General features: G+C 39.3%; 2 protein-coding genes across 2 annotated transcripts; one reads left to right on the forward strand and one right to left on the reverse strand.

Moving 5' to 3' along the window:
* The first annotated feature begins 679 nt into the window (after window positions 1-679).
* On the forward strand, window positions 680-8,056 carry tnnt2a (troponin T type 2a (cardiac)). Its single transcript, XM_079360117.1, has 12 exons — window positions 680-1,092; window positions 2,307-2,363; window positions 4,064-4,105; window positions 4,403-4,424; window positions 5,374-5,437; window positions 5,687-5,803; window positions 5,897-5,974; window positions 6,053-6,163; window positions 6,325-6,434; window positions 6,574-6,664; window positions 6,749-6,789; window positions 7,841-8,056. Exons 1-12 carry the CDS (start codon window positions 894-896, stop codon window positions 7,872-7,874), a joined length of 966 nt encoding a protein of 321 aa, XP_079216243.1. The 5' UTR covers window positions 680-893; the 3' UTR covers window positions 7,875-8,056.
* Window positions 8,057-9,994: 1,938 nt separating this feature from the next.
* pkp1a (plakophilin 1a) lies at window positions 9,995-25,458 on the reverse strand. The gene is made up of 15 exons (XM_079358880.1): window positions 25,064-25,458; window positions 21,842-21,960; window positions 18,274-18,459; window positions 17,948-18,141; window positions 17,526-17,667; window positions 16,669-16,876; window positions 16,232-16,400; window positions 15,921-16,038; window positions 14,657-14,824; window positions 14,385-14,561; window positions 13,892-14,045; window positions 13,620-13,806; window positions 12,828-12,912; window positions 12,013-12,127; window positions 9,995-11,877 (listed from the first exon to the last, which is right to left on the reverse strand). Exons 1-14 carry the CDS (start codon window positions 25,245-25,247, stop codon window positions 12,053-12,055), a joined length of 2,166 nt encoding a protein of 721 aa, XP_079215006.1. The 5' UTR covers window positions 25,248-25,458; the 3' UTR covers window positions 9,995-11,877; window positions 12,013-12,052.
* Between the last annotated feature and the right edge of the window lie 1,009 nt (window positions 25,459-26,467).

The raw sequence follows: 26,467 nt of genomic DNA on the forward strand, positions 1-26,467 counted from the left end.
ATGTCTGACAACGAGGAGGTGGTGGAGTATGAGGAGTTAGTTAAAGCTTGTTTTACTTACTACAAAACATAACACGCTCTTTTTTTAAATGCTGAAATGAGATATTTTTACATTTGATTGTCTCTATAGCATCAGAAGAATAACATACTGTACATGTTTGTATTTCACAGGGAGGTGGAAGGTAAGAACTCTCCCATCATGACTCATCATTTACTGTACACTGCTGAAAGATCTGATCCACTGGAACAACTCCATCAACGCATTCTTACACAGATCTTGTCTCAGACTAATCCAGTAACCAGTGTAGTATACATGTTAGTATGTACAACATTTCTGGGCTTTAAAGAAAAGGAAATACATTTTTTGAGTCATGTCTGCTATGAAGGAAAAATACATTAATCTACGATTCACATAATAAATATTTTTTACATGTGTTTCAACTAAGATACCAGCTACCACTGTTCTATTGATAGCATAGTTATCTTATGTACAATTACACCTTTTTTTGTTCAATGGTCATTGCATTGTATATAAGTGACCATAGACTTTCTTGATGATTCAAACATTAGATTAGGTACATCTCTTGGGAACTTCCTTCGGATGTTTATTTGATTGTTCAGGATTTTAATGGTGGTTTTCCTCTTCCTGTTCTACTCTTGCTTGTAAATATGTCACATTTTACTGTATGTATTTCTGTGATTTCCTTCTTGTGTGTCTGTTCCTGGCTGTGTTATTCAGAAGAAGAAGAAGCTGCTGAAGGTATGTGAACCTAACATGACAACAACTGACATCTTTAAATGAAGACTCTGGGTTTCACAGTCGGCCAACAGTTGGATTGATAAACTGTGTTTTCATCTGACACTGAGAGTGCCTGTGGTTAGAATAGAGTAGCCATGACTGACATTCATGTATCATGGATCAGTCATGCTCTCTTACCTTCTTTCATTTCTATCTTTCTTTCTCTGCATGAAAGTTGCTGGCTGGCTGGCTTTGCTAAAACCACTCTGTGCTTCTGCTCAGCAGGGGAGCAGGGGGTAGAGGAGGAAGAGGAGGTGGAGGAGGAGGAGCAGCAGGAGGAGGGGGCAGAGGAAGGTACTGCTTGTGCTTTGAGCTGGAAGCCTCTTTTCTTTGAAATACTTGACTGACTAACTCACACAGTTTTTTGCGTACATGCTGGAAGTATTTTCCCTGTAAAATGTTGACCTTCCAACCAGAGAAACAAAGAAATATGCACATGAAGAGGGACTGGGCACCATGATATGATACAAAATAGAAATATAACAATCAAATGCAATGATCAAGTCTGTGGGTTTTTATAACTCATTATACACAATTGTTTCACATGTCAGTGTACCGTCTTTACTTTCTGTTACTTACGGAGATATTTCAGAATGTGATCATTCATTTTGGGCAAAGCTCGATCATCTCTAATTTCCTAAAAATAATGCCTGCACTGATCAGTAACTGTTTTTTTTAAAATCTATATACTTTATTAATCCCTGAGGGGAAATTCTGGTTCACACTGTTATTTTAGAGACATGCTTCTCACACACACGGGCCTGAATCACACACATGCAGAAGCAGGACCTGTGAACATGCATTAATAGAGCAATGTCAGTGCAGTCCCCTGAGCTGGTGGTGCCTTGCTCAAGGGCCCCTTGGCAGTGCTCGAGAAGTGGTCTGGCACCTCTCCAGGTACCAGATCAACTTCCATATTTTGGTCCGCCTCGGGACTCGAACCGGTGACCATCCGGTTCACAACCCAAGAGCTACTGCTGCCCCCAACTTGTGGATGCAATTTCTAATTCAATTTTCGACTTCATCACACGTCTTGATGGAGCTGTAGCTGTCCGACTCCAAACACACACATGCACAAGCACACAAACACACACTCCACTTCACAAGCTCTTGAGTGCTCTCTGCTTCAAATACCAGAGTTGGGTAGCTCATTTTCAACAGATCACTTGTTATCTCTCTCTCTCTGAAAGACTTTCCATGAGAATTCTGTTTTCTATTCTCTGGAACACAGGGTCAGCCAGTGGCAAAGAACCTCACACACTGTGGAATCATGTCCAAGAGGCTCAAACAAACTCCAGGCTAAGCAGAAAGACAGAAAACATGTTTAATAAGATTTAGCAGCTGCTTTTTTTTTTTTTTTTTTTATCTTGCTCCTCTCACAAATGAACTTTTGAAAAATAACAGGCCACTGACAAGACCGCGTGATCTCTTGAACAAGACAGTGAGTCAATATCACACCCCGAATGTCAAGATGTGTCACTTGTTGAATGTTTGTCTTTCTTTGCCAGAGGACAAACAGGAAGAGGAAAAAACAGCTGCAGAGGAGGAGGCCAATGAAGAGCAAGGTGAGGGGTCCAAAGTCGACACCTATCTCAGTGTTTTGTTGGCTGAACTCAGTGATGATTCATTCTGTGTTGGTAATTATCAGTCAGACACTGACGGGAAAGTGATGTGCTATCTCAGAAACATGTCACTTTGGTATGTAAGAGTCTGGAGTGCAGTGATACTTTTTTTTCTGTGACGGTCTTAGTCACATCAGACAGAGACACTGAGAATAATCGTAGTCCCTCCCAGCCCTCAGGCTTTTTATTATTAGTCAGAATTAGGTATAAGATGAAGCTTAATCAGCAATATTTAGCCTAGGTGTTTCTCTCTCATGCTACCAATCATATGAAAGGAGGGAGGTGTTAGTCAGATTCAGTCACCTCTTCATGTGTCATCTTTGAATTCTAATCAGTCAACGCCTAAAAAGACTCCTGTAGTCTGTCACCTGACTTGTTCCTCACATGGACAGGTGAGTTATCTTCCTGCCCAAATGCTCTGTGAATGCAGTATTTCTTTGTCCTGTTCAGTTCATAATCGGAAGACTTTTTATCGCCTTTGATAAAGATCCTCGTCTGTCTTTTGGTTTTACACTTTGTTGTTGAGAGACAGGCTTATTAAACACACATAGGCCTGTAATACACACACATGCACAAACAGGACCTGGGGACATGCACTAACGGAGAGATGTCAGAGTGGGGCTGCTACACACAACGCATCAGAGCTGTTGGGTGTTCAGTGCCTTGCTCAAGGGCGATTCAGCAGTACTTCTGAGGTGATCTGGTACTTTCTGCAGAAACCAGAACAAGTTCCATATTTTGGTGCACAATGGGACTTGAGCCAGTGACCTTCTGGTTCCCAACACACGTCCTTACAGACTGAGCTGCTGCCCACTTTAAGTCTAACAACTATATGATTATGTGTCATGATATTTTAGCCATTGTCATGATCCCCAAGGGTCCAGCTCCTGTCCAGCTTTTTCAAAGAAAACCCAAATTAGAAAGCAACCTTATCCAGATGCAAACTTTTAGAGACAACCAAATCCAGATTATTTTTGCTGTAAATGTTATTTAACTCTACATAGTTTGTCCACAGGGGGCGCCAAAATCCATACAAATTCAAAGATCCTGAAAATATCTTTAAATTGAATGTTACATTTGACATTAACAGCATTTTAGAGAGGAAATCAATCTTTTTCATGAACCGTTTTCATGCTCAAAACTTACATCGAGAGCAAAGCAATTTTGGAATAAATGATCATATCCTATTCTGATAATAGTCCAGTGTTTTAGGGAACAAAAATGTCTAAAATTCCTCCCCTACTTTATCCTGTTATTAAAATAAAAGCTTTAGCTGCCTTTGAGTGTCATGCAGAGGTCACAGATACCATACCTTCCTTGGTGAGAAACTGCTTATTAACAAGGCGGGTCTCTCTAGTCAGCTAAGACCACCTCTTCAGAGTGCTATTTATGCGTCATGACACATGCAACACCTCACTTTCAACGCACACGTCAACACTGATAATCAAACAGTACTTTGCATTTTCTATTTTGGTCTCTGGCTTCTGTTGATGTACTCTGATGTATCATTAAGTCCTTCAGGACTCCTAAAACACTTGTATTTAGTGTTCTGAACTCATGAGACACACACACATACACACACATACATACACACACACACACACACACACACACCCTCTTAAAGTCTCTTGCTCTGGTTTCAGATGGTGAAGGGGAAGGGGAAGAGGAGGCAGAGGAAGGAGAAGGTAACACTGTTGATCTAGTCTGCTTCAAAGTAAATGTTAGCACGCCTCACTCTTGTGTTTTTCTTGGATGTACTCAGCCTTAACTTTAATCACACCAGAAGTAGCTGTAGATGAACTTTCTGCTGGAGTGAATTTCCTGCTGTTATGAGCAGACACACTGACTCTATTGTTGTAACTTTCTGGCATTACCTGTTAAGAGGATAAAATGTGATTGGTGTTTTTAGGGGAAAAGAATGTGTGGTCTGTAAGAGCTTATTGTTGTCTTCTCTTTCATTTCTTTATTTTCTCTGACAACAGAGGAAGCCAAACCAAAATTTAAGTGAGTAACAAAAGTGTTTAACGGCACACATATACACACCTGCACACATGAGGTTTATCCTTTAAATATTTTTTTTATCACTAACTTGATTTTGATCCATAAATAAGAAGCCTTTCAATTTTAAGGTACACAGTGGAGATTTGGTTGTGAAATTTGGGGAAGTAAAACCGTTCTATGCTATATTTTCTAAACTAAAGACACTGACTTTACTCAAAAGAAAAAATGGTGCAGCATTTTATCTTCAAATAGTTTCACAGGGAGCAGATTTTCCTTTTGAGGACAGATGTGAGGTTATAGAGTCTGTGCACTTCTCCAACTTTCTCATTTCTAAAACTCCACAGTTCACTATAGTAATAGCCTGACTTGTTCCACCAGTTGATTTAAAAGTTAGGCTACCATAATGCCAATAGCTGCCATTGCTTAGTTTAGCATACAAATCTAGAAAAAGCTATGCTAGCCCTGTCCAAAAGAAACCAAATTCTTCTACAAGCATCTTTCCTGATGAACACGTAATCTTGTTCGTTCAAGAAGTTACAGCGGCCACACAAAAACAGTCTGCGAAATGAATGTGAGGTTTTGATATTTTGGTCAAATCAAAAACGCTAGCTTTGTCAGTCCAAAACTTGAATGTTGATGTTTAAGTGTAAAGTTTGCTTTGGCAGTAAAGTAAGCCAAATATAGTATTTTGTAGACTATACCAAGTCAAGTACATTGAATATAATCTATTCCAAATCAAAATATTCCACCCAATAAAGGTAAGAGGAAGCGCTGAAGCATTGAGGACAAGCATAGACTCGAATTACCTTAAGGGACATCTGAGAGGATGGCAAGAGGATTCTGCTAATTGAGTTTTTATCGTTATTTGACACCCGAAGTTGCTGTGACTTGTGTACCTCACTTTACCTCACAGCTGTCTAACTAGTTTTTTCCTCTTATAATAACTCTCCAGGCCATTTATCATGCCCAACCTCATCCCTCCTAAGATCCCAGATGGAGAGAAGGTGGATTTCGATGTGAGTGGCAGAATCAAACATCAGTGCACTGGATCATTGCATACAGTGTTTTGGTTTCTAGCTTTTATATAATTATTATTTTAACCATCACCAGATGTTATGGTTCACTGAATTTTTCTATTTTCTAGTTCTTTCAAGTAACTTTTATTTGAGAAAGCCATTATTGACATGAGGACTTTCTACGATGTCTATATAAAAAATTAACACACAGCATGAAGTACAACATGCACTGACCCCTTTGTTTTGTAGGACATACATCGTAAAAGGATGGAGAAGGACCTGATGGAGCTTCAGACTTTGATCGAAGTTCACTTTGAGAGCAGAAAGAAGGAAGAGGAGGAGCTTGTTAACCTCACAGACAGGATTGTGAGAACCTCATAATATGGCGAATACCATTCAAACGTTAAGACTCAATATATGATTTAGGATGTGTTCAAACTGTGAGGATTTGTCGTGCAGGAGAAGCGTCGGTCTGAGCGAGCAGAGCAGCAAAGAATCCGCAGTGAGAGAGATAAAGAACGTCAGAAGCGTCTTGAGGTAGAGTCATGTTCAAGCTGCTTTAAAGCAATTTTATTTCTTGCATTCTCTGTATATCTGGATACATGTTTTTTTTAGGATGAGAGAACTCGTAAGGAGGAGGAAGAGGCCAAGAAGAGGGCAGATGATGATGCCAAGAAGAAGAAGACCCTCACAAGTCTCCACTTTGGGGGCTACATGCAGAAGCTGGTATGTAGCTGGAGGGTGTTTAATGGGAGGGTGCTCGAATCAAAATGTGAAGGACATAGATCAGAGCCATATATATATATATACACACACATATACATATATATTATTATTATTATATTTTTTTTTTTTTACTGTTATTATTATTTTTAATTTCCCCGAAGACGGAAAAACGAAGCGGTAAGAGGCAGACTGAGAGAGAGAAGAAGAAGAAGATCCTGAGTGATCGACGCAAATATCTGGACATAGACAACTTGAGCCAGGACAAACTCAAGTATGTGGACATATGCTATATCATTTCAAAATGTTGTTAATTTCTTTTTCTTATAATCTGCTTTAGGCCTTGAAAATAGCCTTCCAACATTAAAACACCACAAACCACACTGATCCATTTTTCTGGTTGTGTCCCACAGGGAGAAAGCAAAAGAGCTGTGGGAGTGGATGTACGAGCTGGAGGCAGAAAAGTTTGAACTGCAGTACCAATTGGGCACACAGAAATATGAGGTGTGTGTGTTACAATAAATAACATTATAAAAAAAAAGATCTTAATTACCTTATAGAATAATATTCATTGTTACTTTTTTCCAGATTAATGTGCTGAGGAATCGTGTCAGTGATCATCAGAAATCGTAAGACTTTAACTCTTTTCATACAGACCATTTACAGGATAAATGGTCTATATGAAAGTGTCCTTGGCAACAGAGAGGGGCTCTGTTGCCAAGGACACTTTCATTCATTGATTCATTTCACTTCCATTTATCCTCATAGACGCCTACTTGTGTTCAGAATACAAATCCTTGACCTTCAACCATATATCCAGTTTTAAATCAACATTTATTGTGTTTGATATCAGAAACATTACAGACTCCAATGAGTCTAAAACATTACCCTTTCCCATTTAAGTCTGCTGATGTTTTGGCTCTTTCTGCCCATCAATCTACATGTTTGAGATGTGGGAAACACAAGGGACCATGTGATAGAGGAGGTAGTATCTGTGTTTTCACTAAGTGGTGCTAACAGAGCGGGGACTGGGTCTGTTGATGATGACAATGCTGTTTGGGTTGCGGTGGCCACTAAGGGTGCTGTGTGGTAGGTTTTGTACCTTACCAGTAGGTCATGGGGAGTGAGTGGGATGAGGGGTGTCTCAGTTTGCTTATAAAGCACAACATGTTTTCAAGAATCTAAAGAATAAAATGTATCAAATCTTCAGTTTAAGCTCCAAGGAACCTGCATGCTAAGTTCACAAAAATAATGAATAAGCTATATTAGTTGATTACTTAACATTCTGGAGATAATGCGGCATGATAGGAAAAGTACAAAAATATATTAATTATACGAAGAATTTTGAGTGTTAGCCACTGAAACCACGTCAAAACAGCACAGTTCTTACTTTACTCATCTTTAAAAGCCTTTAAATCCCCTGGAGGCTAACTGGGAGCGCTGGCTGTCTTACTGGGTGTGGTAGGTAATCAGGTCATCTGTCACACCAGTTGATGACATGCTGTAAGACTCCTTCTTTGAATGTCTTTGTGAAAACAGTCTTCCTTTTTTTGGGGAATGCATGACAGAGGAATCTGCAAACTCTGAGTTTGAACGTTGATACATTCTCAGTGCTTTTTGAAGACAAACAAGTTGTGCTGGAGCCGTTAGCCTAATGAGACTTTTCCTTGTTTTGAACAGATCCAAGAGGACCAAAAGAGGTCTGAGGAAATAGATGCCGACATGCTGAATGAGAAGTGAAGCCATGAGCCCAGCCCTGCAGTTAATACTTTAATCCAAGCCTATGATTTCCTACCACACCTCAATCCCACCTTATCAAATCTTTTTGTTTCGCCCCCATCTCAATGCTTTAGTTTACTCTTTGTCAAAAGTGTCAATTAAACAATCTTTATTGAACCATTAGTTTATTTCCTTTGTCAGATCAATTCACAGAAAATTAAAATTACTCGACAGTAAGTTCAAGACAAATGTTGAAAGCCTAAAGCTAAGACAGGAAGAGACATCTCCCCACTAAAAGACAGGCTCCGACACGACTGGGGCCAATATGATGCGACGTGGGCCAACGCCCAGACTTTCATGCAGCATGCACGCACACACACACACACACACACACACACACACAAGCACATGCACACGCACACACAGAAAGACAATGAATCACTTGCCTGTAATCCAGGTTGGAAACTTCTCTTTAGAAGGGTTCCAACTTCTCTTCAACATTTCTAATAAAATACAAAGTACAGGACAACACTTGATTTTGATCAGACATGCAGAAGCAAAAATACATACCAACTAAGTCATTGTTGTGGATCCAATGTGGCAGCCAGTGAGTCGGATACAGTACAATTTGTTATGAAACTGAGATTTCATTCAGTGATTGACTGAAATCTAATTGTGTTGCCAGATTTGACTGAACTGCTCTCATTTTATTAAAAGCAAACTGACTTAACCACAAACCTGCTTGTTGTGGTCTAAAGTGGAGTTACTGCATTATTATTTTAGCAATCTACTATTGGCGTCTCTACTATACGATTCTACTATATCCTAAAATAAACCAAATCAAACTACCTTCAGAACATTTCTAGTTCAATGACGGTATTCAAAACCATTAGCTACCAAAAGAGTGATGCTTTATTTTGGTGTGTTTTCTAATTTCATCACAATAAGGGGACTTTGATAAATGATCATCCGCTCTTTGATTTACTGTTTTATGTTGTGTCAAGAAAAGCTGTCTGGGAAAAGTAACTTGAAACACATACATAGAATGACTTTGAATGTTGCATTCAAAGACAGACTATATGCAAATTAAGGTGTCAAAACCAGAACACAAATACTGAGTGACGTCACCCATCTGTTACTGTAGGGGGCTGCGGAGGCTCAACCTAACTTTGAGTCAACCTAACAACAGGCTGAGATCTGGAGCTGAGGCAGGTTTGATGCTTTTTCACATATCGTCTCACCCACCTGTCAGCCTCGCACCTAAATATGGAGAACTTGTATCTTTAATAAAACCAAATTGTATCCATGCCCACAGTAACTAGTCAGACCGATATCGTTCTGAGTAGCAGGCTCTTTACATGTTAACTTCTGCAATTAACACAGGCCTTTTTGAATTGGGTGTGTATGCGACATCTGGGGCTTCTGCCTCAAGCAGACCCTCAAAGAACTACAGAATTTATCTCTATTGGCTTAATTTTTCAACACTGGAGGTTACTGCATGTCAGCAGAAAGAAACAAGGTGCAATTAATGTAACTTTACGTGGAGAAACTATTTGTCAGAATTCTTTTAAAGGTGTTTTGGGGGCTTTCTATGCCTTTACAGTATTTAGAAATAGGGCAATGATAGAGAATGGAAAAAGAGCCACGATTTGGATTCAAACCCAGGCCATCCGCTTTGAGGACCACAGCCTCCGTACATGGGGTGTCAACACTAACTACTATGCCACTGGTGCCCCCAGTATACTGTTATAATAAGACGTGACAATATGTGTATTTAGTATGAGCTTTTTGTAATTGTCAAAGAAAGACCAAAAATGCTTCAGTCAGACTCCAACACATCATTTAGAAAATACAGCTGAAAGGCATCACACTTTGTTGTCTATAGTTGTCTCTGAGTCAGGGAATGGCATGCACACACCACAGACAATCTGCTGGAACGTGAACTTGGAACTTAATGAGTTCAAGATGTTTACAAGAAATGATAACGAGGGATAATGTGTCGACCAAAATGGCTCCTATTGAGGAAACAACAAAATATACACTAGCATGACCCTCTCATTAGCAAATTTAAATGATTCTGGCAAGTTGGCAAGTGAAGAAGAAAAATCTATGATGTTGTTTTCATATTTATTATTTATTCTATTTACAGAGAGTGACAGGAAAAGCTCAAAATGACATGCAACACACACATTTCTCCAAAAATACATTCTAGGAAATACTGTCATCAATCTTTCAGACAAACGAGCCTTAGAACAACCATGAGTCTTGAACATTAAAACAATCGCCTGTAGTGACGTGAAATCCCCTCTGAAGCCAGATGTAGTCTATCATCTCATCACTTGATTTACTGCTTTAGTGATTTTGAGAAGTTAGCTCTTCAAAAAGCTTCTGAATTTTCAGATGATGCACAAGCTGCGTCTGGTAAAGTTTTGTAATGAGAGCAGAAATCCAGTAGGCCTAATGAGCCCTCAAAGCATTATATGTGAGATAGAAAAAAATGACATGAAAGTTTTGGATGAAGATTCACATGTTGTTTTTTAAATTAATGCGATAACTAAACATATTCACAACTTTGTATGGATCAACGAACAAATACCGTGTCAGTAACCTCAAAGAGTCTCCCAGGTAAAGAGTGTTTGTTTTTTGTTTTTTTTAAAAATACAGCTCCAGAATCTTAAAGTTAGTTCTAGAGAATGGACTATGGTGTTGAGAATCTATTTTCTAATACTTCTGTCTCCAACTCCTCATTTAATGCAAGAAAAAAAGGCAGTGAAAAACTAACAAAAACAAAATATAACAAATTGTGTAAGTTATAATATGCAACATAATGACAAATCAACAGAGAAAACTACATTATGCATTATTTTTACACTATTCTGTCATAAATTGGATGAAAAGTTTAACACAACTCTCATACCTGCCTGGTTAAAATGACACTGCTTAGACTAGCGTAGCATAATGACTGATAACGTGAGAGAACAGCTAGCTGGCTCTGTCAAAAAGCTAAGACAATATATTCATACACCCATCCAGTAAGAGTTCAGATGACTATTACTCAGGGTGCTGATGTGCTGATGGATAGGACAAACAATAGTTAACATGTGTACTAGTGAGCAATTGTGTTCCCTTTTGACAGAGTCAGACGAGCTGTTTCTTCATATTTCCAGTCTTTGTTCAAAGCTAAGCTAATTAGCAGCTAGTTGTAGTTTTTAATCGGATAGATCATACCAACATGAGAGAAGTATCAGTCTCGTCATCAAACTTTGACAAGATATCCAGCAAATGACAATCAAGGCCCTCTTTTCAAAGCTGTTTATGTAAATGATTCATCAAACAAAACTCTTGACAGGAAAAAAAAAAAAAAAAAACCACGAGAGCAAAGCAACAGCACATTTCAAACTGCATCAACTTTACAAAAGTAGCAATCATTTTTGGAGAGCTAAGTTTGTGGTATATTTTTCAAAAAATCATTTATGTACTATCAAAACAATCTAATAACTTCATGAAAGCAAGCAAAACACACAAATCCAGGTTATTGTGTCACCATCTGTATTTATGATGTCTGAAAGCAACAGTATAAAAAATTGGGTTATTGTTTCATGGTAGTCTACTCAGTTCCTCAAGGCCACAACAGATACTGGATCTTTAAACTGTGAAAGGTCACACTCATTCAACAGCTTCAGTGACTTTCACTGCAGATAACTTCGTCTTACCACATTGATTGTTGTTTTGGGACTCCTAGACCATAAAAACAGTTTTAATCTCATACACACACTGCAGCAAAAACACTCCCCCCTCTATATGCACAAACATGAAATATCCTCATTTGGACAAAGCAGGATTATTTATGAAATCAAAAGCTCTCTCTAGTATGCACTACACATTATTGTCTGTGAACTGATTACTCTCTAAACATGGTAATTATGTGAAGAATGTAATTTTACTCTCCGTGTTGCATGGGTGTGGCCACAGCAGTGTCTTAACACGTTGGTTTCCATCTACAAGCACACAAACAGGCATGGGGGAAAAAGAGGCAGAGTGTCAGAAAACTGAATCCTCATGAAACAGTTGGGGTCATTTAGGCCCCTATGGAGCTTAAAATCAGAACACAAACATTCAGGAGCAGACGATACCTCTTAGTGAACGTGGAGCCGTTTAACTCGTACGTCAGACTCAATCGATTATTTGTGCCATCCTGTGCACTGCTGTGGTGCTGTCATTCACAAAAAGGGATTTTCCCAATCCCAGCTGTGAATCAAGGCATTTTAAGAAATCAGTTAAGGGTGTCGCACAGGGATGCATCCACACACAAATACAAGTTACATAACACAGTGATACAGCCACACACAAATACCAGTTATACAACACTCCTTGCTTTAATTGTACTGTAGGAAATGTACCGTGTCAGCAATTTAGAGGTGCTTCAGGCATTAAATGGCAGTTTGGAACAGAAGAGGTTTTCACTCTCTGTTGCCAGGTCTGTGTCAGTTTGTTGTAGACCAGTTAAAAGCATTGCTACTGTTTATACCACATGCACATTTCAAATCCCGTCAGAGATTACTTTTTGTAGTAACTGTGTCTATTGTTCATGACATCCTTCTCTAACTTTTTCTCACTCTGTCTCTTCTTCCTCTCTTTCCCATGTTGCATGTATTAGTCCTCCCATAATAGACAGTGGGCTCTGAAAAAACCTGTCCGCCTGGATTCCTCTGTGACTGTTTCTGTATTCACTGAACTCTTGGGTGGGGCAGGAGGGGAGGGAAAGTGACAGTATGAGCCAGAGGTGTAATAATATATCCAATTTCCACTGGGCCCTCCTACTGCTAGTGCGTGGAATTTTGAGTGTGTGCTAATCTTAAACCCGACACACACATACATCAGTGTTATGTTGCGTCTGCCTTAGAGAACTACACATGCAGTCAGTAACAAGTCAGTCATTCAAATGTACCTTTTTAACAGCTCCTTGCAAATTCTTCTCGTTCCATAAGCTGTAGAGCAGCAGGGAAGCTGCTTTGCTGCCTTTGGGAAAAGACCTGGGACAGAAATAGAGAAGCAGTTACGGAGGGGGTGGACATCCATTGAGAGGAAAGGTAGAATAACAAATGCCAAACATGAGCAAAGTCTATGTGGAAAAGAATCAATACAGGAACTAAAAATGTCACCTGCACCAACTGTGTCATCCATGATATGACAGCCTAAGAAATGTGGTTGGAATCAATTTTTGTGTTTGAATTATCTTTGAAAAATTAATTGCAATAACAACTTCAGTGTTGACGGCACATGTAAAGGTTCACGGATATACACTGAATGTAAAACAGGAAACATTTCAGAAAATTTGACTTGGACCTCATTTTTGGTGCAATATTTAAAGGTGGTTTACACTGATTCAAAGGAATGATTAAATATTGTCATTTTCAGATCAAGGTCTCCTATCTCTAGGAATAACCTTCAGACCATTTGTTCAATGATTAACAGCAGGAGTTCCTGGGCAGACTGTCTATCATTAAAGTAACAGGAAGGCATGTATTAATGATGACATTCAAAATGTTTCAAGAGCTGCAAGCACTAATCCATAAAATTTGCCATTGTTTGAATCAGTGGCATACACAACAGACAGAATTGAAAACAGAATTAGATTCAGAGCCACATAAAAATCAGTGAAAGACAGGCAGCTTTCAAAGTGCTGTGAACACTGCAAGACAAGCAAGTTAGACACTAAGATAAATACTTAAAAACGTACCCGTTCTCACTGAGGTCAGCCAGTGATGTCACCAGTTGACTATTAATGACCCTCTTGCTGACCTCGGGTTCGGACATCATGAGGCTCCGTATTGTGCTGCAAGTTGCTGCTATAGTTTCATCAGAGTTTCCCATTTCTTTGGGAGAAGATGAGAGGAGGCCGGTGAGCTCAGGTAAAATCTGCTTCGCTGAAGAGGAGACCCAGGAAACAATATATCAGTGTTATAACTAGACATGTATGCATCTGCGACACATATGTAATGCTTTCTTTACCCATTGAAGTCTGCAAATTGCTGCTACGGGACATGTTCCCCAGCAGGGACATGGCAGTCTTTTGCAGGCTCCGGTTAGGAGACTTTAAAAGAGGGGATAAGTGCCCCAGAGCCCCCAACTTTTGAACCAAGATTTGGCTCATGGCACTGGAGCCCTGCAAAGGAAGCCAAGGTACAGAAAGTGAAAACCACATTAGTTCCTGCTCTACCGACCATGTAAATATTCCGTTTACATTGTGCAACCAAATCCACCTGCCTTTGTTAATGCCTCTCACTTTCTTTTGTTCTAATTTATTCTGTCTTCTCTAATTACCCCTTAATCTTTGGAGAGGTAGCTCCACCCTTTCTCATAAAACAAGCCAGTTCTTCTTGTGAATTGTGCCTATGAGTCATTATTCCTACTTTGTGTGTGACTTTGCTCCCTTTCTTGAATCCGCTCGAGATAATCCTTAATATCCAAATGGTTAGTCTAATAATGATCTTTGAGTACGCACCAGCCCCTTGCTGGCAGTGAGGTTCTGCAGGGCACCACAGCAAGCCTCCAGTGTGGCATCTTTCTGGGACGATCCCAGCAAAGACAGGTAGGTCTGCATGGCTTTTGGGTGGCACAACCACTTCACACCCGATGGTGTGCAGTCGTCTAACATTCCCCGAGTCATGTCGAATGAAAACTGAGGATAGAGGATAAAAGTGAGAAGTTAAGGACTTAAAGCTTAATATGGTTGAACATACAAACAACAGTGGAGTTTAGGAGACTAGTGCCTACCTCCTTTTGAGCTTTGTTGCTCCTGGGGCTGAAACATCCAATTGTGGGGCTTTTCTGATCCTCGTATTGGCTGGCTGCCTGAGACTGGAACTTGCTGAAGCACTGAGGGGACTCAGCCTCCAGTTGGTAGGTCAAGTTATGGAGGATGCATGCACAGTTCTCCACAGACTATGAAAAAGGAAAGGAAAAGAGATTCATAACGGGGCCTGCTCTCTTATTTTGGGATATTAGGTGTATAATTTAGCAGCATTGCAGATCTACTTTATATATGTCCTGCTAAATTCAAGTCAGCGGGTTTAAAACCCCCCAAAACAAAATCAGTTTAAAAAATGAGCCCAATGTTCCAGTTTGAAAAAATAATATGACACAACAATCTCTTTTCATTCAACTGTAAATACATGATAAAGACCTGTGGCTCCTTTCCCACGTTATTCCCCACTCTCTTTCTCTCAAAGCAAGTTCTGACTAGATCGACTGTCCTGTTCTAAATAAAGGAATAAAAGCCCAAAAATAAACCTTACATGGATGAATTGCTCAAGAAAGAAAATAAAATGCACTGACATGCTGACAAAAGAAAACAAGTTTGAGGAACCTGACCTCCCCTATAACCACAGCAAAACTTCAACTAAAACATACAGCTTTAAAGAGATATTACTCCTCCCTCGACGTCTCATACACAACCAAATTACACCAAATCATACTGCATTAAAAGAAGCCTGAGTAAAAACCGAACTGTCCCAGATACGCATTTAAGCACCCACCCACACCCAGAACTTTCACAAATGAGGGGGTAATCAGACTAAATCAACTCAAACTCATTCTGACTCCGCCTGCCTCAGTAACCATCTTAAACATCAGTGTTTAGAGACGCGTGTGTAAGCATGACAGTGTGTATGCATACATTCAGGAGTGTGTTGAATAACGTTTTCAGACAGGACACCAGAGACATAAAGGGACCATGAGTAATCCCTGTAGTATGAACTGTTAATACGTGACGAGGCAGGAATGCAAACAGAAGCTTTTGTTTTGTTTTGTGGAACAAAACAACATGAGGACAAAATAAAATAAAAATCTATAGTGTAATGAAAGCCAACAGATTTTCCTGAATTGTTATAGTTAGGCTCCAGCTAATAGTTGAACTGAGGTCAAATGGGGTTAAAAAGACAAGAATATAAAATCCTTTCTAACAAAAAAAGAAAATAATTAGCTTTCAAATCTTAAACTCTCCTAACACAATCACATTAAGAAAGAGAAGAGATTTGACCTTGTCATCAGGGTTCTCCTCTGCCACACAGGACTGGATGTAACTCATGAGGGAGTCGATGAGGCCGGGACACTCTCTCATTGCCGTCCTCTCCTTCTTTTGGGCGCAGCTCAGGTTCCTAAACAGAGTTCAATCATTTATTGAAATCCACAGAGAAACACAAATCGAGGTTATGACTCAGCATTTAAAACTGTGGGTCAACATGTAACTTGCACCTACAGGTTCACTAAAGGATGCAGCAGCAGTAATAAGTAATGAACGCACAACTAATTAAAGGCACAGAAGCTCTGATCTTAATTCAAAGTCCTCACCGCAGGCATCCTGTGGCACTGTAAAAGACATCAGGGTGAATGTTGTTGTTGGCACTGTTGTCTGACCAGCAGGTGAATGGCACCACCACATTCTCAGTGAGAGCGGGCAGAGCCGTCGCTATAAGTTCTTCCTTCAGCTCATCAGCAGAGGACAGGTTCCAAAGCAGGCCTACACGATGGAAGGAGTGAACGTTCCAGAATTAATAACTCTTCGTTGTATTTTTAGTCATTTCACTGCATGTGTCATCTTGTTGCCCTTAGAGGGTTAGTAGGTTCTTAATAATAGAATTGTGACAAAACACAAATTCTCATGTGAAATATTACTTGTTAATTTCCAACAGTTCAGACTTCTGCCACTGTTGACCCGCTCTGTTATTTCATTTCATGATTTATTATGAGATATTTTCTGCATCATGTTGTGCTATTTTGTGCTGTACCAGTGATTTGTTTCTGGGTCTCAGTAGAATCCGTCTCCTTTAGCAGCTGCAGTGACTTCGCTATACCGCCACAGTGCTGAACCTCCAGCTTGTTGGGGTGGTCTTTGAACACCAGGTTCCTCAGAGCCCCTGCAGCAGCCTGGTTCACCCCAGGTTGGGGGCTCCGCAGAAGGGTCACCAGAGCTGGTATTCCGTCGAGCTGGGAAACCTGTGACACAGAAATGTGGGACCATACAGTAAATGTTGAAAATGTGCGGGTGATAAGGTGTGGTAACTGACTTCAATGAACTAGCAGCCGAGTGAGATGAGAATGGTTTCTCTTCCCTCTGCCTCGAGGCAGATTACACAAAGGTGTTCACAGAGCGCCCCACAAACTGTATCACCACTACAAGTACATATGTTTTAAAGAGGACATATTATACTCCTTTTTCACCTTTTCAAACAGTCTCCTGTGTTCTAAATGAAACATCTGTGCTGTGCTTTGGTCGAAATATAACATGAATCAAGCACCAGAGGAGGTTTGTGACCCTGTAGAAACCAGCTCTCTCAGAACGCTGCGTTTGTGTGTGTGTGTCTCTTTAAATGTAATGAGACTCCTCCTGACTTTTCCAGGTAGAAATCACTCCTCTGTAGAGAGAATAAAATGGCAGAACTGTGCAAAAGTGTTACTCTAGTCTGGAGGTGAAGTCCATGGGAGGAGATACCAGGGGAGGGGAGTGAATTTTATGACCAGAATCCAACTTGTGATGCCACAAACTGAGAAAATTTTACCAAAAATCCACAACTCTGTCGTGCATTTTTTTTTTCTTCTGCATAGTGCAGAAAACTATTGTACATTATCATGCAAGTGTTCTGACCTCCTGTTTGGCACGCTCCTCCTTATAGGTGGTGTGTTGGATGAAGGTTGCTCCACACTGTTGGTAATTTTCATCAGGGTGAGACAGGAACTCAACAGCTTCCTTCAGAGTAAGGTCTGACATGGTGGCTGCACTGTTCACACTGCAGTAACAGACAGAAATGGAAAAAAACACGTTGGAAATGGGACACTCAATAATTCAACCACCAACACAAGTTCCTTGATTAAATTGTTTGAAAGCAATTGTTTTGGTTGTACTTAAAGTAGGTTAGTCAAATAATACCAGTGTGCAATCTCAGAAAAATCTATACATGTATATTCACGATGTTAATGATTACAAGTACCACTCTCTTTGTGTTTAAGCACAATTATACCTGTCTCTTGCTTCTTCAAATGAACCGTAAAAGAGAGAACTTAACTTACCCTGACATCTGTCCCAATTTGGTTTGTTTGAGGGTTCCCATCCTGCCCTCAGTTTGCGACAGGGCAGAGGTCGGTCGGAAAAAGCGTGTCTGGCTGTTGGTCATCGAAGTGCCATTTGGAATGGAATAGGTGCTGTGTCTATTGGCCCGGGTCTGGAGGGTTTGCTGGCTCTGGACAGTCTGCCCTTTGGCTCTCTAAAAAAAAAAAAAGAAAAAAAAAAAAAGAAGAAGAAAAAACATTTGTTTTACAGTACAGCAATGTGAAGTAGAACTGGTTAGATAGGTATTTAAATTGCTAAAACATTTAAGAAGAAAATAAGTGATCACCATAATAGACGCAGGAACAGAAGAGAGTGGAGGAGCCAAGGCAGGATCACTCCGACTGGTTTTCAGACCATTGTGACCCCTGGGCCAGTTGGAATTGTTGATTTGCTGTTCCCATGTGCCTGAGGTGCTGACATGTCTTGACCCCAAGGTTTTACTGGACATAGTGCGAGCCCTCTGAGTATTAAACTAAAAAAATACATAAATGTATTACTCTGAGGGTTACTTAAATATAACATGCAGCATCTACACAACTGAAAAGATAAAAAAATACACAACAAATATATGGACTCAACCCTGTTGTTGAAATACTCTGCTTAACAGATATCTGCTGAATAGAGTGGATCATATGTCCTTTTGGAGACCGATGTAGAAACACAGATTATGAGGAGAAATCCTGTGATTATCTTAGAAGTGACAATTCTTTGCTAGTCATAATGACACCATTTCAAAGTCATCCAAACATAGTTTTATGGTTCATATATAGTGAGAAATGTTTTCATATGGAGCAAGATAATATTGCCAATCAATATAGTGGTCAGTGTCTTTGCTACATTTTGCATCACCTTAGGCGTCTGCTTGGTAGAACTAATAGGTCAGGCAAAAAACAAAGTAAGGAAACCTCACAAATTTTTTTTACCTGAAAATCCAAGTCAGAGGAATTTGACCTGACACAAAGCCTAACATACCTCTTCATTTCACACACTTTTTGTGTTGAAAGCAAAGGAGAGTAGCAAACAATCACACAAACCAAGGTAACTTTATATCCGTCATTGGACACCAGCTCAAGCATTGCCTTGAAAGGCTGCTGGTGCAGCTGAGCTGTTTCACACAGAGGATCTTTGTGTGCAAGTCAGACAGAGCCCCCGTTAAACCTGTACGCAAAATCCTGATCTCCTGAAGCTCTCACAATAACATGTATGTCTGAAATTAAGGAGAATAAATTGTCTGCTTGTGCTTGTGTTTGGGTGTGCAGAAAAAAAAACCCTATTAAGCTTTACCACAATGTAAACAAAAAGCAACACTTGTAACAACTTGGACAAAATGACACAACATGACATGTCTTACAAATGCTTTAAGCATTAGTCATTCTTTCAATTAAACGCTAATGTATTACTGTTTTTTTTTTTAAACAAAATCACTAATCTGGAAGAGGGAAACACTCCCATGTGTGTTTGAACAAGTCGACAGAAGTAAGGAGGGAAGCATGCAGCATTCAGACAATGTTAGGAAAAACTTTCCCATTTGTGACGTCTAAAAGATAATAAACACTTCATCTTAAAAGAAATTCAACTAATATCCCACAATCACTGGAACACAGATGGTGATGTTTTGATTTGTAGGATTTTTCAGGAATAGACATTGCTAACAAGGAAACACACACACACCTACACACACACACACACACACACACACACACACACACACACACACAAACACACACACACACACACACACACACACACACACACACACACACTGTGTATTGTCTCCCTCCCTCGTTTCCAGCCGGAAAGGTTGCTCAGTTACCCGGCCGGTATACTTTTGCCATTTACTTTGGCAGCAAAGCATGATGGGGGAGCAATCTGTAAACAACACGTTTGATAAACACTGACAGTGTGTGTTTGCTCTCAAAGTGCTGCATGGCTTCTGAGTACAGTCTGATCAAGCCAAAAAAAGATAAATAGGACAACCAGCTGTGCAAGTTATACGGTATTTCGCTAAGTCGTTTGAGTCTCAGTTTGCTTTTGAGGTTCAGATAGGGTGACGAGCGTCACAAATAAATTAAAAAAAAAAACCCACCAAGTGACTGACACAGGGTGGCATATATTCATGACACCAGGATTGTTGACCTTCATCAGCAAGGAAAATGTATCAATTATCGCACTCCTTTGACATGCCTCAGTTCACTGTTAAAAGGTCGAGTCAGGCCAACCCATAGCAAATTCAAAATAACACACACCAACCACAGTGATGAAGTCAACATTCCTCCTCTGAGATATTTGGATTAGTTCAGCTTTGCAAATGACCTGAACTCATTGTGACTCTCGGAGGCACCAATGGAGACTAAATGACTTCTAAACACTGAATGTGTCTAATTTCTGAATCAGGAGATCACACCTGGCTGTGTTAAATCACACAGAACGATTTGTTAACTGTAAATGAAAATTACATACAACAGGAATCCCTTCAGTGTATTTAGAGGTAATCAATTTTAAAAAGTAATGAGATACAAGTCGGGCTGGGAATCTTAACGTGTCTCACGATTTGATTCAGAAACGAACGTGCAAGCTTTAGCACTGAGCAGGGAGTGACTGATAAGTCAATGAGTTAAAAAATGGATTTTGGAAGTTATGAAAATCGACTTTAAATCTTAGAGGAGAAGAATCTCAATTTTTACATAAATCATTTTTTTCCCCCACCACTAGACAAGCTGAAAAGTCAAACTGGCTGTGGCACAAAAAAATAGATCAATTATTGCGGCAACAGAATTGCGAAACAAGCCCAGCTATCAGGCGACACCACAAGCTCAACCAGTGCGAGTATGGTGTAAAGGTGGTGTCATAAAACAGCTTAGTAACTCATCCGTTACTAAGAGGTTCCACCCATTTGGTGTAACTACTAAAGTAGACCTTTCCATCGCCTCTGTGATTCTGTTCCTGTCTATAATTATATCACCAAACACCAAACATCCAACAGATGTGATGTGATGCAAAACATCCAAAGAGATCTGGGAGGGAATTGTGGAATGTGTGGGAACTATCAGGAATCTCAGGGAGTGTCTTACTTAGAGTTATGTTGGGTCTATTAAAAAAAAAGTACACTTTTTTAAGCCAAAAACCTTTCAGACACAACTCCAGAGTTCGACGCTTCCTTTAAGGGATGCCTCAATATCTTAGCGTTAGCCATTTGCTTTGTTGCCCAAAGTTAGTTTAGCTAGCTATCACTGTTGTTGTCTGTTCATTCAACACAAAGTGTGTAAACAGGCAGAAGAAGGACACATGGTTCTGTCCGAGGGTAATGATGAGCCCAGACTATTTTTTCAGCTTTTCTGAAGTCTCTAATCAAGTTCACTGAGTTGTCTGAACTTAAAGTCCTGCCGATAATAAAACACCACTTTTTAGCACTCCACTTCATTCTTTGTGTCTAAAAGGTGCTGTGAGGCTGAATTTCTTACATTAAGACAATGCTTAAAAGGTTTTTATTTTCATTTACACTCTCTGTGGCATGGTTGTTAATAACATAAACTATTAATTTTCCTTTAAATTGTTCTATTTATTTCTCTGCTGTATTGTTTATTCTCTTATTGTTGATCGCATGGGAAAGACCACACCAAAGTATATTTGTCTCCAAACTGGACAAAACTAAAAGCAGTCATTAGACATCAAATAACATGACCTTTTTTACTTTGATGTTTTACTGCAATTTTATACAGCAAAAAAAAAAGAAATACTTGACATATTGAAGAACCTTAAACATGACAACCTACCAGCAGTGACATGTCAATGGAAGGTGCATGAGCCATATGCAATGAGAAAGGGGAAAAAAACAATGTTAAAGAAACCATTACCGATTTTTTGAAGCCTGATGACACGGTGGAGTTGACGCGGCTGAAGTTTCCATTCGCTTTGGATGGATTGAATTTAAACGCTCCAAACTCGTGTGTTGTCAAAGACTGTGGACTCATACCTGTTAAAAGAGGAGACGTGTGAGCAATGATTGAATAGAAGAATGTAAGATGGGCTATCCAAATGAATCATCATGACTTTTTCCATATTTCAGTCCTGTAAGGATGACAAAGAAGCAAATCTGAAAAAAAAAAACCACGGGTGCATAAACGCCCTTTGTTTGAGGAAGACAAGATGAGCAGTGAAAACATAACCCAACCCAGGATGACGGTGTTGTTGAAAAACGGTCACGGTTGTTTTAAGGTCTTGAGATCTCCACTGATAACTGATCTGTTTCACATTGTGTTTCTCACTCGTGGACTAAAAATGGGATTCTTTTATCACTGTGAAGTTTGTACTCAAAAGTTCATGGTGGTCTATCACTGATAGATTTCTAAATTTAAATTTAATCAAACATTACAAGAAGGAAGAGTTGACTAATAAATAAACTAATTCATGAACATAAATCAATAGAGTGTGCCGAGTTATATCTCATGAAGAGGTATTACATCTAGAAATATTGAAAGTCCAAAGGAATGGTTTAGGACATTGACATTTGCCTCAAAAGGGAAACCAATAGTTCAATCAGAAGACAAATCCCAAATGTTATCTAAAAAATAAAAAGTCTAACAACTCAATGAATACCTTAGTCCTTTTTATCTATTTGCAAAGCGTGTTACAACTCAGACTTGACACTGGTTGGCCTTACTGGCAATATTTTGGTCATTCTGCCAATATAAGGTAGTAATGTGAGCTTTTAAAAAAAACATCATTCACTTGTAAAGGAAGTCATGAACCATCATTTAGTTGCCTTACCATCATTTAATACATTTATGATATCTATCTTTAAGCTGTTGTGTTAGCAACGTACCTTCTAACACCTCTACAAAAACACATCAGCAGAAATCAAGAATAACGTCTGATCCTTTCTGAGTCAGACAAGAAGACAGACATCACGTCAGTCACAGGTCGGTGAATCCAGCCTTCACCAGAGCCAACACGCCGAGCACTAGTGCCTCTTCTTGTTTGATCAGAGAGACGTGAAACACCCTGACGTCGCCATTACACGCTTATGCTTGTCAAAACATTGCCAGATCAAATCGAAAATCATCGCGGTTAATGTAAACAACATCATTACACAATGAGGTCTTCTTTTATATCTTGGTCTGATACATCAGTGCACGTTTTGGAAAATATATTTACACACTCCTTGGTCAATATTTCACACATTCCATAATCTTCATTTAATAAAGAGACTTACACTTGTTCTTATTATAAATGTCCTATATTTATCATTTTGACTTCCTCATCAGATCGCATCGTTTGCGTTTTGACCAGATTGTAACCCTTGACTCCTAATTAGCAAAGCAAACTTGGTCTGTTTGTCTAAATCTAGATTCAGAGTTCTCTCCATGATACGTTTATGGACTTCATTTTGATGGTAGTGTGCATTTCACCTTCTTTTTGTGAATTTGGAAATGTAAAAAAGAAAGTTTTTTTTCAAATTGTCATAAATTTGAATGAGCATCTCTTCTTTTTTGACAACTTGCTGCCTTAAGAGTTTTTGATTTGCGCAGCAGCAATAGTGTCATGGGCGGACATCTCAAAATGACCGCACATTAGACCTAATCCCAGCTGCATGACTTGATAGTGCTTGGAATGATGGAAACAAGTAGACTTTTTATCTTCCCCTTCCTAAATCTGAACAAACGAAATCCCCCTAAAATCCTGACACAATCTCTTATGTATATCATCAGCAAATAAGCATCTTAAGAACATAAGAAAAGAAATAATATTGTCATTTTTCAGAAAAAAAACTGAGCAGCCACAAAGTCTCAGGGTCGTGTGCGACTCTTACCTTATGGTTGTATTTCTTGTTATTGTGTGTTTGTGGACCTTTGCCCTGAGCAAGATAGACTGTTTGTTCAGATATTCTTCTTTCTGAAGGTTTGTTTTACTTGCAGAGTTGTGAAGTTTCTTCAAGGGACTAAACTATTGTTAAATTCATGATGTCAAAGTTGAGGTGTGTTTTTGTCAAACTTGCATTTCTATCTCACATTCTCTTCTGTTCATTGTTTGTGAATGTGTTAGTTAAACACTGCCATACATTTTCACATGAACAAGAGTCCAACAAAAAGAATACAACCCCCCCCCCCAACATAACACAGACTAGAGAACGTTGTTTTGAGATGTGTTCAGACATTACATTTGACCGAGACAGGTCCTACAGCTAGAATTATAAAGATAGAGAAAAATTAGACTTTTAATGAAATGTTATGGCCTTGAATTAAATAATGGAATTTAAGACTTTAAGGACCCACAGGAACGCTGTGTTTGGAAACTTTTCACAATGTATTGGTTTGGCTGTTTACCTTCCATATGGGCTTATTTTCCAATTTCTGCAATTAACAGTCATCATGACCAGAGTATCATATGCACAACACATTTGACAAAGAGTTGAAAGTGTCAGTCAAAGAGCGTACTCTAACACAGATAGGATATCCTACTTACCAAATTATTAACAAGTTCTTCTAATAGATTTATAATAACACTGCAGCCTTGCCACATCTAAAATGAAGACCTGCAAACGTTACACAAGCTAAAAGTAGTGTTGTTGCCAAATGTTGGTGGATCTCCATGTTGCTTGTTGCAACGATGCCAAACACCAGCTATTTTGAAAGACTAAAATGCAAGTTTCAAAATCTGTGTTGGATTTTGAGAGCCAATGGGTTGCATTCCTGACTGAGTGAGAAAAAACACTTGGATTGAGAAAGATGTTTTTTTCTGATAATAGTGTCCCTGAACGTTCACACAAACAAACCCCGTCTTGTTCTTCACAAACCAGGATCCTGTTTCACACCTTTATCACTGTTTGCTTAACCAAGACTGTTTTTTTTCTTTCTATATAACAAGCTGCGCCAGACAATTTAAACCCAAACCTTTTGAATCAACCTTTCTATAAATTATAATGTGTTTTTAAACTACATCTGTTTATGACGCATCTATTTAATTAGGTTAAACAATAACAGCCTGCACTCTTCTTGGAAGCGTATCAGCCACAACATAGTTTAAGCAGTAGGCCTATAATTCCTAACACTATGAGACAGTGTTTCAGTTTTCCGTACTTGTTGGTGAGGGAGACAGTGTGCCGTTGTTCCCCGATCTCGACTTGGTCCTCTTGATGGTGTGCACCTGGTCCAGCACGCGCTGCTGTCCCGAGCGCAGTTTGTTATCGGAGGGCACCGCGAGCGACGTGTCCTCGCTTCTCCCCATGGTCATCGTCGACCGCAGTGGCGCGTGAGCCATCATCTTCTTCCCAGCTTGGTGCGCTTCCCGTGAACGACTGGTTTAAAACAAAAAATCTAAAAAGAGAAGTTCAGACCAGGGGGAGTAGGAGTGAGCTCTACTCAACAGTGCAACGGATTGTACAAACGTGCCAAGTATGCAGATCAGCTAAAGTTCTTCCAAGGGCAGTGGCGTTGAGCTCCTCCCTCGGGACCGCGCCCCATTGAAGGTGGGTCCGAGGAGAGTTCACATGCAGGTGTAGAGGTGAGGCAGACAGGCACAGCCAACTTTGAAGATTACAGCAGAGAGTGCAATTGCTGCACAACCGGGCTGCAAGAAATAATTACTGACATGAAAACTTCGAAAGAAAATGATTCCAAGTTTAAAACATCTTAACAGGATATTGCCAACCAGTTAAAGTACAATTCAAACTCCATTGATAATATCATTACATTTAACTTTGATAGTAAGTCAGAATAGAAAACACTACCTACATTTACTTCGGCCATCATACAATTGTATTACACTTTTTTTCCCACTTTGACATTCCCTTTTTTTCTGGAAAAAAAAAATAATAAAAAATAATGAAAAATTACTTTTAGTCAAGTAAACATGGGTTACAAAGACCCTTGTGTCTGGTTTATGTTGCATTAGTTAAATAGCTGTAAACAATCATTGAAGAGTCCCATACCAAGCCATTTTCAAATTGAATGTGAAAAAATTAGCTATTCCCCTGTATTGTGATTATTTATTTGAATTATTACTTTTTCCTTTATTTAATAAGACAACAGAAGAGAGACAGTATATTGAAAGTGGGAGATGACATGCGGCAAAGAGCTGAGGTTGGATCAGAACTCACAGCCCCTAGAGCTTTTCATTTGATTGCACTTGGGGAAACGTAATACTGCGCTGTAATGATTAAGCAATGTACCTGTATTTTGCACATTTATTTAAGTCTATTCTACTTTTATTAAGTTTTTTCCACACCTTAATTTCATTATGTTTTTAAACAATACTGTCTTGATGTGATGGTTTATTCTTGCAGGTTTCAAAAATGTGTTTGTTTTTTTTTTGTGCCAAAGCTATCACAGTCACAAACAACACAACATTAATAAAAATTATCACTGACAAAGCATATGACCTGAATGATTTGCTAACGATTAAGGTTTTACAAACACAGTTTGGTGAACCACTCCACCAATCATCATCGTTATTGACCTCAATCTTCACTAGAGGTGTGAGAG

This window comes from Symphodus melops (assembly GCF_947650265.1).
Source record: "Symphodus melops genome assembly, chromosome: 13".
NCBI lineage: Eukaryota > Metazoa > Chordata > Actinopteri > Labriformes > Labridae > Symphodus > Symphodus melops.

What these genes read in the sequence shown, in the direction of transcription:
- pkp1a (XM_079358880.1), bottom strand. Translation starts at nt 25,247, where the DNA reads ATGATGGCTCACGCGCCACTGCGGTCGACGATGACCATGGGGAGAAGC. An exon ending in GCAACAAAGCTCAAAAGGAG is followed by an intron (nt 14,562 to 14,656) that starts GTAGGCACTAGT and finishes CTCTATCCTCAG; the next exon opens with TTTTCATTCGACATGACTCG. An exon ending in CAATTTGCAGACTTCAATGG is followed by an intron (nt 13,807 to 13,891) that starts GTAAAGAAAGCA and finishes TCTCCTCTTCAG; the next exon opens with CGAAGCAGATTTTACCTGAG.
- tnnt2a (XM_079360117.1), top strand. Translation starts at nt 894, where the DNA reads ATGACTGACATTCATGTATCATGGATCAGTCATGCTCTCTTACCTTCT. An exon ending in GGAGGCAGAGGAAGGAGAAG is followed by an intron (nt 4,106 to 4,402) that starts GTAACACTGTTG and finishes CTCTGACAACAG; the next exon opens with AGGAAGCCAAACCAAAATTT. An exon ending in GAGAGAAGGTGGATTTCGAT is followed by an intron (nt 5,438 to 5,686) that starts GTGAGTGGCAGA and finishes TTTGTTTTGTAG; the next exon opens with GACATACATCGTAAAAGGAT.